The 15,004-nt window shown below is 49.4% G+C and overlaps 1 protein-coding gene across 2 annotated transcripts in view; it reads left to right on the top strand.

Moving 5' to 3' along the window:
* LOC115471611 (acylamino-acid-releasing enzyme-like) overlaps positions 1 to 15,004 on the top strand; it is a 294,629-nt gene that overhangs the window by 72,931 nt on the left and 206,694 nt on the right. For both annotated transcript variants that reach the window (XM_030205319.1, XM_030205318.1), the window contains one exon: positions 14,269 to 14,344. In XM_030205319.1, coding sequence (XP_030061179.1) covers positions 14,269 to 14,344 — 76 coding nt within the window. The remainder of the gene's footprint in view (positions 1 to 14,268; positions 14,345 to 15,004) is intronic.

Genomic DNA, 15,004 nt, shown 5'->3' with positions numbered 1-15,004 from the left:
TGTAGTATCTTGGTTTGGTAGGGCTGTGGCAGATAGTGAGATTTCCTTGGAGGCATCTGTGGAACTGTTGGAGGCCATTCGGAGTGATGAGGGCGCAAGTCGGGAGAAACTGGCAATCGCCTTCCGGGGGCTGCGTCTGGTGAATGAGGGTAGTGACCAGGTGATATCCTCCCTCTATACGGTGGCGCACGAGGCGCAAACATTCAGTGCAATTCAGGCTCAGGGTGGCAGGATAATAGCTCGGAGCTGCACACAGGAGAAGGAAGATGGTCAGCATTATATATGTGGTGGGAGGTATCCGAGCTTTTGCAGCAAGAAGATAATGAGGCCCACGATGAAGGCTGCGATAAAGAGAGAGCCAAAAACGCAGTGGGTCCAGAAACTGAGTTCCTGTTGCTGGGCAGGCATGAATCTGGTGGTTCACGTCTTTCTTAGAGTCAGCCGTAATGGAGCGTCAGGATGTTGGTGCGCAGTCCAACGCTTCAGGGTGCTGCTAGTGGGAGCAGCAGGCTTCAATCGGGTCCAATGTATCCACACTGGGCTTCCTGCAATTTTAACAGCGGTGGAGGTCGTTAGGAGAACAAGGGAGGGCCCCTTCCATTTTGGCTTTAGGCAGTCAGATTCATCCCACTCTTTTACCCAGACCTCGTCTCCCACCCTGAACCTGTGCGTAGGATTGGTGAGGACCAAGGGAGCTACTCTTTCAGTGTACTGCTGGATGTCTTGCACTACCTGGTGTAAGGCTCTCATCTGTTCACCAAGGAACTCTCACCCTGTATCTGCAAGGAGTCGGGAAAGGAGGGTAGTGGTGGTGGCCTAGCATACATCATCTCGTAGGGAGTAAGGCCGGTAGCCTTGGGGGTACACCTAAGATGCAGCAAGGCCAGTGGAAGCAGGTCGGGCCATTTGGCTTTTGCTTCTTGGCATAGCTTGGCTAGCTGGTTCTTCAGGGATCGGTTAGCCCTCTCCACTACTCCACTGCTTTGGGGTCTCCAGGCACAATGCAACTTCCAATCGAGGCCCAGTCTGGTACTGAGCTGTTGTGTTACTTCGCTAGCGAAGGCGGGACCGTTGTCAGAGTTTATTTGCTTGGGGAGGCCGTATCTGGGTAGGATTTGATGAAGCAGTAGGGAGGTGACTTCTTTAGCCATTTCCGTTCTAGTAGGCTGGGCTTCAATCCATCCGGTGTAGGTACACACGGCGACGAGGATAGCTTTGTAGCCGCGCGCCGGGGCATGTGTGTGAAGTCAATCTGGCACACGTGGAAAGGGCTGGTGCCTCGGAGAACATGTCCTGGCATAGGGCCGGGCCCCGTTCGAGGGTTGTTCCGGGCACAAGTCGCGCATCGGCTGGAAGCGTTTTTGGTCCACAGGGATAGTTTGTTGATGTAGTAGGTCTTCTCAAGTAAGCGCCCCAGGGCGTCCCTTCCCAGGTGTGTGCGGTCGTGAGCCTCCTTGGCCACCGTCCAGGCCAAGGCTTCGGGTATCCATATGCGCCCATCCTGTAGTATCCACCAGCCGTTGCGTGACTGTAGACCCTCTTGTTGGGCCCATTCCGTTTCTTGGGGGGTGTAAATAGGGGTCTCCGTAGGGAGCTGGACGACGAGTACGGGGTCAGGAGGGTGAGAGGAGTAGGGGAGCTGACTTGCCCTTTTTGCAGCGTCGTCTGCCCGCTGATTTCCCCGGGCGATAGGGTCCGTTCTTCCAGTGTGGGCCCTGCAGTGCATCACAGCCACCTTCTTCGGCTTCCATACCGACTCGAGTAATTGGCAGATCTCAGCGGCATTTGCAAGTCCTTTCCCTTCAGCTGTCAAAAATCCCCTCTCCTTGTACAAGGCTCCGTGCACCTGGAGGGTGAGGAAAGCGTATTTGGAGTCGGTGTAAATGTTGACAACTTTTCCTTCAGCCCACAGGAGGGCTCTGGTGAGGGCGATTAGCTCCGCTTTCTGGGCTGATGTTCCGGGTGTCAGAGCCATAGCCTCGATCACATGGTCCTCAGATACCACCGCATAGCCAGCTCTTCGAATTCCCTCTATCACCTGGCTGCTTCCATCGGTAAAAAGGGTGATGCCCCCTTGCCAGGGTTGATCCTTCAGGTCAGGTCTGCTCGAGTGCACAGTGGCCATTACCTCTTCACAGTCGTGGAGTGGTGGTTCAGGGGCCGGAAGGAGGGTGGCAGGATTGAGGTTGGTCGTGTCCAGGATCCGCACCTCCGGATTCTCGCACAGGAGGGCTTGGTATTTGACCAATCGGGAGTTGGTCATCCATCTGGGTCCGTGGCTCTCGAGTAGGCCGCGGATGGTGTGGGGTGTGGTCACAAAAAGTGTTTGGCCGAATGTGAGTTTATTGGCCTCGTGTATCAGGAGACAAGCAGCCGCAATGCTTCGTAGGCAGCCCGGCCATCCTCGTGCCACGTTGTCCATGCTCTTGGAGAGGTATGCTACAGGGCGTTGCCAGGTACCGACCAGTTGGGTGAGGACTCCAAGTGCCAATCCCTTCTTTTCGTCGATGAACAAGTGGAACGGCTTAGTCACATCTGGCAGTCCGAGCGCTGGTGGAGCCGCAAGGGCATCCTTAAGGTCCTGAAGGGCTCTCAGTTCGCTTTTCTCCCACCGGAGATCTTGGCCCTCGAGTTCAGGTCCTTTCAGTTTGGCGTACAAGTCTTGGGTCAGGACAGCAAAATTGATAATCCAAATGCGGCAATATCCAGCGGCTCCGAGGAGTGCCCGTAGTTCCTTCTTATTTGCAGGAGTGGGTTGGTTGCGGATGGCTTGGGTTCGGGGGATACCGAGCCTTCGGGTTCCTTCTCGGAGGCGAAACCCCAGATACTCGACTTCGATCTCGCATATCTGTGCCTTCTTGCGACTGGCCCGGTACCCCTGGGCTTCCAGGGTCTTCAAGAGGTAAAGGGTGGCTTCTGCACAGTCCGTGTACGTTTCACGGGCCACCAACAGGTCATCCACGTATTGGACGACCGGCCCATACTCGTCCTGATACGTCTTCAGGTCCTGGGCGAGTTGGTCGCCGAAGAGGGTAGGCGAGTTCTTGAACCCCTGGGGAAGACGGGTCCATGTATATTGCTGCTTGGTTCCCGTCTGCAAGTCTTCCCACGTGAAGGCAAACAACTTTTGGCTGTCGACAGCAAGGGGGATGGAGAAGAAGGCGTCCTTCAAATCAATGACACTGTACCACTTGGTCTGAGATGGCACTTGGGCTAGGATGGAGTATGGATTTGGTACGAGGGCAACTATGTCGGCTACCTGGTTGTTGACTTTCCTCAGGTCCTGGACGGGTCTGTACTCGGATGTTCCTGGTTTCTTAACGGGCAACAATGGGGTGTTCCATGCGGATCTGATTGGTTTAAGGACTCCCTGTTGAAGGAGTTTCTGTAGATGTGTATGCATACTATGCCGGGCTGCATAGGGGATGTGGTATTGTCCTTGGTTGACAACTTGAGCATTTGGTTTGAGCTCAATCCAGATGGGGATAGCGTTAACGGCCAGTCCGCCGGGGTTCAATTCTGCCATACATCAGGCACTTCATCCATTATGGCTCGCCTCTGCTGGGCGAAAGGGGTGTTCTGGTCGTAACGGCAGTCGCCGGGTCCTACAGTTGGGGGAACGTGTAGTCTCCATTCTTCTCTTACTGGACAGATAAGTGTCACTGGCCGATCTTCAAAGCGAGCTTCCACTTCACCCGTGGTCTTGAACTTCAAGGTGGCCTGGAGCTTACAGAGTAGGTCTCGACCAATCAAGGGGACCGGGCATCCAGGGATGTGTATGAACTGATGGGACACCATCGTCCCTCCGATCTGGACTTGGCGCTCTTTGAGGAGGGGGGCCGCAAGGGATTTCCCGGAGGCTCCCACAATTGGTATAGTTTCTTTCGTGGCTGGGGCTATGGCTGTGGTGATAACAGATCGCTGGGCCCCTGTGTCTAGTAAGGCCTTCATAGATTCTGTCCCCACCCGAATTTCCACCAGAGGGTCAGTGGGGACTCTGCCCTCCCGGTCTCTTCATGCTGTGCCGTCTCGGGTAGCGTCCACAGCCATCTGCCATTCCTCCGGTCATCCCGTCCTCTCTCTCTTCGGCCCCTTCCACGGCCTCGCCTAGGGGCCCCCGTGCGGTCGCCGGTCTCCTCCTCTCTCTGCCGGTCCCATGATTCCTCTTCTCTCGGGTTGTCCCGTATCTCCTCTGGGCAATCAGCCCACCAGTGTCCTTCTTGTCGGCAATTTGCACACTGGTTACGCCCTATGGGGGACCGCGTTCCTCTTGTTCTCCTGCCCCTCCCCTTTGGTCTAGACCTCATTCGTTCTTCCAGCACCGTGGCCAACACATCTGCCTTCTCCCGCATCCGTCTGGTCGATTCCTTCCGGGCCTCCACCTTCTCCTCCTGGTCGCGATATCCGAATACGCGATCAGCTATAGCTTTCAGTTGGCTTAGGCTCATCCCTTCGAACCCCTCCGTTCTCTGTAGCTTTCTTCGTATATCCGGTGCTGACTGGCTAACAAAACTCATAACCACGGTTGGGAGGTTCTTAGGGTCTTCGGGATTTATCGGGCTGTGCCTTCTGAATGCTTCCATAAGTCGTTCAAGGAAGTCCCCTGGACTCTCGTCCTTTTGTTGGACTACACTGTGGATTTTTCCCATGTTGGTAACCTTCTGCTTCCCCTTCTTTAAGGCGGCCAGGTACGCCTGTTGGTATCGGCGGATAAAGGTTTGGCCTTCGGCGGTTCGGTAATCCCACGTGGGGGCAGCGATGGGCGCCTCCGTTTCTAGTAGGTTCTGTAAATTGGCATGGGCCGGATTCGCATCCCGGATGGCTTGCTCCATATTTTGTTGTAAAAGGCGGCGTTCTTCAGAGGTCAGGATGTGGGCGCTCAACTGCCTAAGGTCGGCCCAAGTTGGATTGTAGCTGTATATAATGCCTTCCACCAGCTCTATCAGCTGCTCGGGTTTCTGGTCGTAGGACGGCCCATGGAATTTCCAGTTATACAAGTCGGCACTTGAGAAGGGAACGTGGCTATAGACTGTCGATTCGATGGGCTGGCCCCCCCCTTCTGCCGGGTTAGGGGTATAGGTGGTGGACTGTCGGACTGGGAATAAGTGAGAGGTTTCCCCTTTTCGGCTGGACGGAAGGGCCTGTTGCGGACTCGATTGGGGAAACCGAGTAATATTCTTCACAACCCGTTTACTCTTCCGTGTGGTTGCGAGGCCAGGTGACTCAGGTGAGGCTGGGCGGGACGTCTCCCCGGCATCCGACTCTGACCCGGAAGTCCCGGCGTCAGCGGGGCCTTCTGCTAGGCCCGTAAGGTCAGGGTACATAGGAGCATAGGGCGGCGGCGCAATGTCGTCTTCGTATGCTTCCGCCGTAGCAAGTATCGGGGCTTTTGGAGGCTTCTTCTCGGCCGAACCCTGAACTTTCCCTGCGGTTTTCTTTGGGGGTTTCTTCCTAGAAAGTGTGTTGGTAGTACTGGGCGTAGTTCCTGCCTTAACTCTGGTAGCAGGGGGCGTGGCCTCAGTGGCTTCAGTGCTAGGGGCGGTAGGCCGTATGGGGGCGGTCCCTGCGGCCTTCGGGACGGCAGCGGTTGCCGAGCTTTGGAGAGCGAAGGCATGGGTCGGCAGGGTTCTAAGTTTGGTTTTCCGGCCTTTTCTCTGCTTTACCAACATAAGGGCGGCCTTTTCTACCTTCCGTTGGGCCCAAGCCGGCGGGTCCCGGACTACATCCAACCACGCTTCTATGTATGGAATGTCCTCGGGGCAGCCTGGGTTCCCCTCAATTATAACAATATTCATGACCGCCGCCACTTTTTCATACTCGAATGACCCTTCCGGGGGCCATCCAGCAATTCCTAGCCCTGGCCACATAAATTGACATCTCTGTATCATCCCGGCCCTGCTACATTTATCTAGGTCGAACACTTCGCTAAAGTGTTCCGTCATTAAATCTAACGGTGAAGACCCACCCCCGCCCATCCTAACCTGAGTGCCAAAGGACAGGTGACGGACAAAGGGGGAAAAGGGAGGTGGAGGAGTAAGGGGTCTCGTTCCACCAGACACAGAAGGGTCAACACTCGGCCTGACCAGGACGCGGTCGCCCGGCCTGGAACTGCAAGCCCACTCACACACTTTCATACGCCACAAGAAACCCCCCCCGTTCGTTCGCCGCTCGGTTTCGTCGCCGGAGCCTAGTGAGTTTCGGGACCTAGTCGGATACCAATAGTCCGTATTAGTCACTGGCTAAAAGAGGGTGATCACGCCTCTTCTTCGGTCCTTACTGGGCCGGTCACTACGTAGAGTATACTCGCCTGTCCGCCGGGGTCGCAGGCTGCGCCGTCGTACGCTTCTCTCTGAAATGGAAAAAGGTGCCTTGTCGGAACCACACAGCCCCCTCTACAGTCAGGCGGAGTGGATCGGCCCTCCTCCGGGAGATGGACGCTGAAATCAGCGGTGGCCACTCACCACCTTCTCAGGTGGGGGTCGATGACCCGATCCGACCGCAGTGGGGGAGGGGAAGAATATAATCCGATTCCCCTTTCTACTTCTGTCCCATCTGGGTCGCCAATGAAACAGGTGGGAAATCAGGAGACGAAAGGCAAATTTTGGTTCCAAACAAGGCAACTTTATTGCTAGCAAGTGAACAGCACCGAGTAGCCTCGGGACACTGTGTGTCATAAATCATCTGACGCTTACATTTATACTTCCCTACTGGGCCTGCGCATTTGGCCCCTCACACGTCATACCTGTCATGCGCAGTAAACATCTGTAGTTCTTACAGTACAAAATTGTAGTCCCAGTACGTACACACGTCATAACACTGAAATGATACTGGCAAGAAAAACGAAACTTAGCAGCTTATTCTTCACACACACACACAATGCTCCTTTCTAGCACAGGAGATAAGGTTCGGCTCAGGAATGCAGGGGGGTGTCAGCACCCTCCAAGGTCGTCTATTCAGATGGCGTTGCTACAGGCAAGCTGGTCTTGTATAGGCCTTGCTAACTACTGTTACAAGCTATATGTCTAATAGCCCTGCATTCTGTGTTTTCATTAGTAACCAGCAACTTCTTTCATTAGTAAACAGTAAAACTGGATAAGGCACAAATGTCCAGTGCAGTAATAAGGTGTGGCCAAACAGCCAAAAGCAGAGGTAGAGTGCATAAGTAAAAGTCCATCAGTAGGCACAAAACATGAGATTGTCCTGTTGCTCAGTAGTATTCAGGTAGTACCGGCGTTCCACTCCTTCATAACCAGTATATATGGTGGCCCCCAGTACTATGGTTCAGGGGTCTAATGATATCCACCCCTACCTGATCCATGGGTTGTTCTACCACAGGCTGGGGAATTAAAGGACTGCTCGGGGAGCTGCTGGAACACTTTCTGGCACTCTGGATACGACCTACAGTACTCCCCAACCTTCTGGTAAATTTGGGGCCAAAAGGATCGCTGAGTAATGCAAATGGTAGTACTGTATTCTCCTAGATGTCCTGCCAAAGGATGGTCATGGGCAAGCATTATTAAGGTCCTTCTAAACACCTTGGGAATCATCAACTGTTTGCGCTCTCCTTGCTTCCCTTTCTTCTCTACCTGGTATAACATATCATTTATCTTAGTAAAGTAGAGAGCAGACTCTTTCCCCTCATCCTTCTCCTCCACCACCTGATTCCAGTATATTGGCCTTACTCCTGGTTTTCCCAGGACTTCCTAGGACATCTTGAGTGGCAAAAGGAAAATCTCTCCCAAGATCAACCTTTTGTTCTCAGATTAGGAATAATCTTTGGTTCTGGTTGCCACCCAGGCCTCCCTAGCGGACAGGATCTCCTTCATTCCCTCCAAGTCTCTCTCCAAAATCAAAGGGAAAGGTAATTTCTCCACTATATCTACCTTCAAAGGAAGCGTTCTCACATTCAGGCTAGTCCTTATCTCATATGTAGGTTCCCTTTTAACATTCCCATGAACACAGCAAACCTGCACTATCCCTTTAAAACTTCCCACCCCTTGTCCAATTCTTAGTCTCCTGGCCAGGTTCCTGACATAAGTGATATGTTGCTCTCAGTATCGATCAGTGCTTCAATTTCTATCCCAGCCACCTGTACCCACCTTCTCAGAGTCACCTTTTCTCCTGCAGGCCTCCCTGGCTGTCCTATGCTTGTTCCAGAAAAGGAACAGTCCATCCGGGGGCAGTCATACGTACATAAGTATTGCCACACTGGGACAGATCAAAGGTCCATCAAGCCCAGCATTCTGTTTCCAACAGTGGCTAATCCAGGTCACAAATACCTGCCAAGATCCTGAAAAAGTTCAGTACATTTTATGCTGCTTATACCAGAAATAAACAGTGGATTTTCCCCAAGTCAATTTAAAAATGGTCTGTGGACGTTTCCTTTAGGAAGCCGGCCAGACCTTTTTTAAACCCCGCTAAGCTAACCGCCTTTACCACATTCTCTGGCAACAAATTCCAGAGTTTAATTACACATTGAGTGAAGAAAAACGTTCTCCGATTCATTTTAAATTTACTACTTTGTAGCTTCATCGCATGCCCCCTAGTCCTAGTATTTTTTGAAAGAGTAAATGATTCACGTATACCCGTTCCAGTCCACTCATCATTTTATAGACCTCTATCATATCTCCCCTCAGCCGCCTTTTCTCCAAGTTGAGGAGCCCTAGCCGCTTCAGTCTTTCCTCATAGGGAAGTCATCTCATCCCCTTTATCATTTTTGTTGCCCTTCTCTGTACCTTTTCTAATTTCACTTTATCTTTTTTGAGATGCGGTGACCAAAATTGCACACAATATTCAAAGTGCGGTCGCACCATGGACCAATACAAAGGCATTATAACGTCCTCACTTTTGTTTTCCATTCCTTTCCTAATAATACTTAACATTCTATTTGCTTTCTTAGCCGCCTCCACACACTGAGCAGAGGGTTTCAACGTATCATCAACAATGACACCGAGATCCCTTTCTTGGTCGATGACTCCTAACGTGGAACCTTGCATGACGTAGATATAATTCGGGTTCCTCTTTCCCACATGAATCACTTTGCACTTGCTCACATTAAACGTCATCTGCCATTTAGATGCTCAGTCTCGTAAGGTCCACTTGTAATTTTTCACAATCTTTGGATTTAACAACTTTGAATAACTTTGTGTCATCAGCAAATTTAATTACCTCACTAGTTACAAAATTTTATTACCTCACTAGTTACTCCCATCCCTTGATCATTTATAAATATGTTAAAAAGCAGCGGTCCCAGCACAGACCCCTGGGGAACCCCACTATCTACCCTTCTCCATAGAAAATACTGACCATTTAACCCTACTCTCTGTTTTCTATCCTTCAACCAGTTTTTAATCCACAATAGAACACTATCTCCTATCCCATGACTCTCCAACTTCTTCTGGAGTCTTTCTTGAGGTACTTTGTCAAACGCCTTTTGAAAATCCAGATACACAATATCAACTGGCTCACCTTTATCCACATGTTTGTTCACCCCTTCAAAGAAATGTAATAGATTGGTGAGGCCTGATTTCCCTTCTCTAAATCCATGTTGACTTTGTCTCATTAATCCATGTTTTTGAATATGCTCTGTAATTTTGTTCTTTATAATAGTTTCTACCATTTTGCCCGGCACCAACGTCAGACTCACCGGTCTATAATTTCCCGGATCTCCTCTGGAACCTTTTTTAAATATCGGCGTTACATGGGCTACCCTCCAATCTTCCAGTACCACACTTGATTTTAAAGATAAATTACATATTACTAACAATAGTTCCACTGGTTCATTTTTCAATTCTATCAGTACTCTGGGATGAATACCATCCGATCCAGGAGATTTGCTACTCTTCAGTTTGTCAAATTGCCCCATTTCATCCTCTAGGTTTATAGAGATTTTATTCAGTTTCTCTGACTTGTCAGCATTGAATACCATTTCTGGCACCGGTATCTCTCCCAAATCTTCTGCGGTGAAGACCGAAGCAAAAAATTAATTTAATCTCTCCGCTACGGCTTTGTCTTCCCTGATTGCCCCTTTTACCCCTCGGTCATCTAGCTGCCCAACCGATTCTTTTGCCGGCTTCTTGCTTTTATCAGTGGTTTTAGAATTGTCCTTCTTCCCCTCATGAAAAGCACCTCAAGTTTGGGTGAGTGTCGTGTCTGGGTCTGAGGTTTCCATCTTCCTAGGTTCCCAGGGTTTGGGACCCCTTCCATAACCCTCTTCTCCATCCCTATAATGAAGTTTCCTTTTCTCCCTACTAGGTTGACTGGGGCCTTTCTGGAGACAGGCTCATCTTTCTTTCCCTCCAACCTTCCTCTGCTTCCGTATAGTGTTTGGCCAGTAGTTTAGCCTCTTCAATAGACCCGGGACCCTACCTTGTCATCCAGGTCTTTACAGGTAGAGGGAGAATGTTCAAAAACTGTTCCAAGACTAGTAACTGGACCACTTCCTGGTTCAGACCGTTTTTTTTAAATTCTTTATTTATAATTTTGAAACTTAGAATACAGAATAAATTGTTTAAAGAAACACAGAGCATATTCAAATGCAAAGTAATCCCAAACAGGGAAATTAAAATATTAAACAGGAAAAACAGTTGTTTTCTTTCTTAGACGACAATAAATGAGGGGAGCAGAAAATAAAACTAGGAGTAAGAAAAAGGAAATAAACTTATCAAAGAAAGGCTATTAACACTGATTAAACCTCTTCATTTGTCTACAGTCAGCAACTTTCAAGCAGAAGTCCTTGATAACCTCTTCATGTCTAAAAAAGGTTTTAATTGTTCAGGAGCAAAAAAGGTATACTGACTCCCACGTAATGCACCACACATTTACAAAGAAAATGCAATAAGAAAGAGGCTCCCAGTTCTCTAACTTGTTCATGCATAACCAAAAAAGCCCTTCTTTCTTGGGTGATCTTTGTAACATCTGGAAACATCCATTCTTTTTGACCAAAAAACACTAGCAGCTACCACGCAAGAAGAGGCCTCCTTCACTGCTGTGCCGGCAGCGGCTTCCACAGTCAGCTTTGTCAGGACTCCCACCTTTGCTTCTGCTGGACATAGAGAAGTGTTGCTGGCTGGAGGAGAGAGAGAATATTCCAGGCTTAAGCTCTCCTGTGCTCTTTCATCCTTTTGAGCAGCAAGCACTTGAACTCTGGATTCACTGCAAGAGGTCCTGAGCACGAATCGCTCAATGGTAAGCTGTACAGGGGTAGAAGTCAAGCCCACGTTGGCTGTAGGCTTAACAGCCCCTTTCCTCTTCGTATGAGGCATTTTTCTCAGGCAACATCAAAAGGCAACATTCAGCACAGATGTGACAGCGTTCATGTCAGTGCTGCCATCTTCTTTCCTCCTCCCTCCAGATCATTTCTCTGTCTCCAACCACCCGGAGGCCAAGTTCATAAAGTGTTGGACCACAGCTCTCAGCCTATCCCCTTTCAAAAAAAAAGTCTGGTCTTGAAATTTCCTCCAGTAATTTTCCTTAGTGAGGTCTAATCTGTTCTGGATAGTTGAATTCATAGTAGCGTAGTTCAAGGCTTTGGTACTATCCAAAGCCCTATAAGCTGCATGGGCCTTCCCAAATAAGGGCTAGCCAGATAGCCCATTTTTCAAGAGGCCAGCCTGTGACAGTGGCTACCCATTCAAAAGTAGTTAAAAAAGCATCTGGATTATCTTCAGGTCCCAGTTTAGTGAGAGGTAACCCCTTTTGCCACTCTGCTCTAGGTGTTCGGCTGCATCAACTAAAAGTCCTACCTCAGGGCTTCACTGTACCTCCTTCTGGTACAATCCAGCTGTGAGGTTTTGCACTTCTAAAGGTGTTGGAGAGTTTGCATCTCCAACAACTGTAGAAGTGGCTGCTGTTGCTGTGCATGCTGCTCCAAAGTTCTTGAAAACCTAAGGCCCATCGTTTGCTGCTGGGCCTTCAGGTGCTCCACTTTTCACTTTATGAACACTTTGTTTGTTTTTTCTTCCTGTTTCTTGCTCAGAGAACCTCCAAACAAACCAAAACAGTCAAGTACGCTCTTTTAAAGAGTACTTGCCTTCCTGGTGAGGTCTGGCTCCCTTCCTGAGGTACTCTTACCTCCAGGATGTTTTAACAAGCCTTATTTTATGAGCTTCCCCACAGCTGTGTACCTCTGGTACTCTCTCTACCCACCCAGACTGGGTACCTTTCCCTTTGTCTCCTTGGATAGAGCACCTTTCTAGAGGGGTCCGTGAGTCAAACACCCAAGTTTCAGGTTCACTGCCACTCCTGGTCGGTGGTTTCAGGATCCCACAGCTGCCACAGCTTGTCACGCCATCTACCCGTGAATGGAGGCAGAGTCTCCTCTTTGCTGCCCAGCCATCCGCGTGGGCTGAGTCTCCAGTTGTGCACACCATACACCCGTAAGCGTGGACCGAATATCTGATGGACCCTGCCTACAACTTGGGGTAAACTTAGTCCGGGTCCTTTCAAATCCCAAAACAGTCCAAATCAAACCTCCTCATCCATCAGCATAAGTCCAAACAATTAGTGGCTTGAGCATCAACAACAACAACAAAATGTTCATAACAATTGCACCATTAGCTCAAGCGAATAACCAGGACAAAGAGGTTTCAGGTTAGGGCTTTGGACTGCCCACCTGCCACCACCCACGTAGCTCCACTTGCGGCTACAATCTCCTAACTCCTAATCTCTCTATTTCTGTTGGAACAAAAAGAATCCAACAAAAATAAACCCCCACAGGTAAAACAAACAAGAGAGTCCTGTACCTTCTATCAGCATAGCAGGTTCAGACTGGCATCCTTCCCCTTGGTCTTCTCACAGTAGGGCGTCCAACCCTGCGTACCCAGACTCTTTCCTTCTCCTGAAGAAACTGGCTACCTTGGCATTTTCTGAGGATGCCATCAGATCTATCTCTAGTGTTGCCCACTTCTGGCAAATCTGGTGAAACACCTCCACAGACAGTTCTTATTCCGCCAGGTCCAGCAAATGACGACTGGGAAAATCTGCCTGCATGTTGCACTGTCCCGCTATGTGTGCGGCCGATAGACACAGGGAAACTCAGCTCTGTTCTCACCTCTCTCTTTTATAAGGTAGTCCCCCCACTCCCAGCCTGATTGAAGGCCCTTCTGATCCACAGATTCTATTAGAAAGGCCAGAGGACCTCCCTCCGACTGTCATGTGATCTCCCCGTTTAGCTATTTCTCTGGGAATTGATCTTGTGGTTTACATGGCTGGTGAGCTCTATTTTCCCTTACATGACTGAAGCTGTTTTTTTTTCTTATTGGTCTCCACCTTCACCTTTTCCTTCCAGGCCTGAAGTTTCTTATGGTGCTACACTACTGCAGGAACCTCGAAGGACTTGCTTCCATCTCCTCGGGATTCCTGAGGATCTCGAAGGGATCCTTGCAGGAGTTCCATGGCTCTGGAGAGGGATCCCCAGAAACCTTGTTCCTGTGTAGCTCTCTATTTTGATGTTGCTGCTTCAGGGAATCCAAGGACCTGTATGGCATGATGCATGTGTGCCCCTTCCTCCTCCCCCGGGATTTGCATTCTATCAGCTGGTCCCATGTGGTGACCACAGGTGGGAAGGCACAGTGAGAGCCTCTCAAAAGGCTTCTGGAATGGATGCTGGGGAGCGATACTGCACTGGGCTCCTTCAGATTACATCACTGTTTAGTCAGAATCTGCATTTACAGTTGTGTAACATAGCTTGGCCATTGTGTTAATCCAAACCCCCCCTCCCAAATACGGCTGTGCGCTATTCTGTAAAAAGGCACCTATATGCAGTGGTGTAGTTTGACAGTGGGTTTAGTTTAGGCGCAAGTGTGTACACCAGTTCTGTGGCTGGCATAAATGCTCACATCTAAATTATAGGCTTGTCTTTTAGCTGTTGTTCTATAAAGGAAAGTACACTGTTACAGAGCCAATGTCTAGAAAATTCTATTCAACCATACGCACGGATAGTGGAAATTAACAAGTGCCAATAGATTGATTTGGGGTTTTTTTTCCAGAAGACATAGTTGCCTCTAGCATAGACCCGCGCGCACATTCATCCAGTGTAGTTTCCATGGTAGCACCCATTTTGTGCTCTTAGCGTATTTGCAGGGTATTTGTTTACAGCATTGACATTATTTAACACACAGCTCTAATACAAGGTAACTGCATCGGCCTGAGTGTGAAAAGATAGGGGAAGTATGCAGAAAGATTTATTCTAGAAAGCAGAATTTTTTTTTTTAATTACAGCATTACTTGTGGAATCACATGCTAACCTGGCTGCTTTTTATTCCCTAGGTCTGGAATAAGAACAGGAAAGTAAAGAGCATAAACCTCACTGCCTTAGAGAAACATGGGAAAGTGTATGAGGATGGTAAGTATTCATTGGCATCTGAATTGGTACTGTGCTGCCCACAAAGAGCTCAGCCATGTGGCTTTACATTGCTCTTCTTTCTTCATGGTGAACTTTCAGTCAGTGCTTGGATTACAGTTTCTCGTTAGCGATCCTACAATGAAAATTCTGACAATCAGCAGTGACTCAGAATTAGAACTTACCCATTATGTTTCAGCTTTCTTCCCCGCTTAGCAGCAATCTACTACATTCCTTTTGTTATGAAATGCCTAGCCACTTACCTGGGGTTACCTCGCGGCCACCTAGAAGGTCTATCCCCAGCACTGCTCAGGTCCGCCTGCAGCTGCCGCTCGTTCTCTATACTAGCACCCTCCTCCCATGGACTGGGTCACAACCACCTCTGGGCGAGTCTCCTGCGCTGAAATTATCCCCAGTGATTTCTAGGTTACTGGGGCCACACTCCTAGTGGTTCCACAGTTCCCAGAAAGCACTCACAGACCCAACACACAAACCACCAGGATTATCAGGCAGAGTCAACAAACTAAACAGGTTTATTGTCACATTTGAACAATGAATAAAAGATCAGGATATATATAGCTGTTCACCAGTTATCAAATAGAACTGTTTTTTTACAGGGTTTCAGCAAAGAGCTCTCTTTCTGTCTCTTCTCCCAGGCTGAGC

The sequence above is a fragment of the Microcaecilia unicolor genome, chromosome 6 (assembly GCF_901765095.1).
Source record: "Microcaecilia unicolor chromosome 6, aMicUni1.1, whole genome shotgun sequence".
NCBI lineage: Eukaryota > Metazoa > Chordata > Amphibia > Gymnophiona > Siphonopidae > Microcaecilia > Microcaecilia unicolor.
Note: the sequence above shows the minus strand (reverse complement) of the source record. Positions and strands in the feature narration are given on the sequence as shown.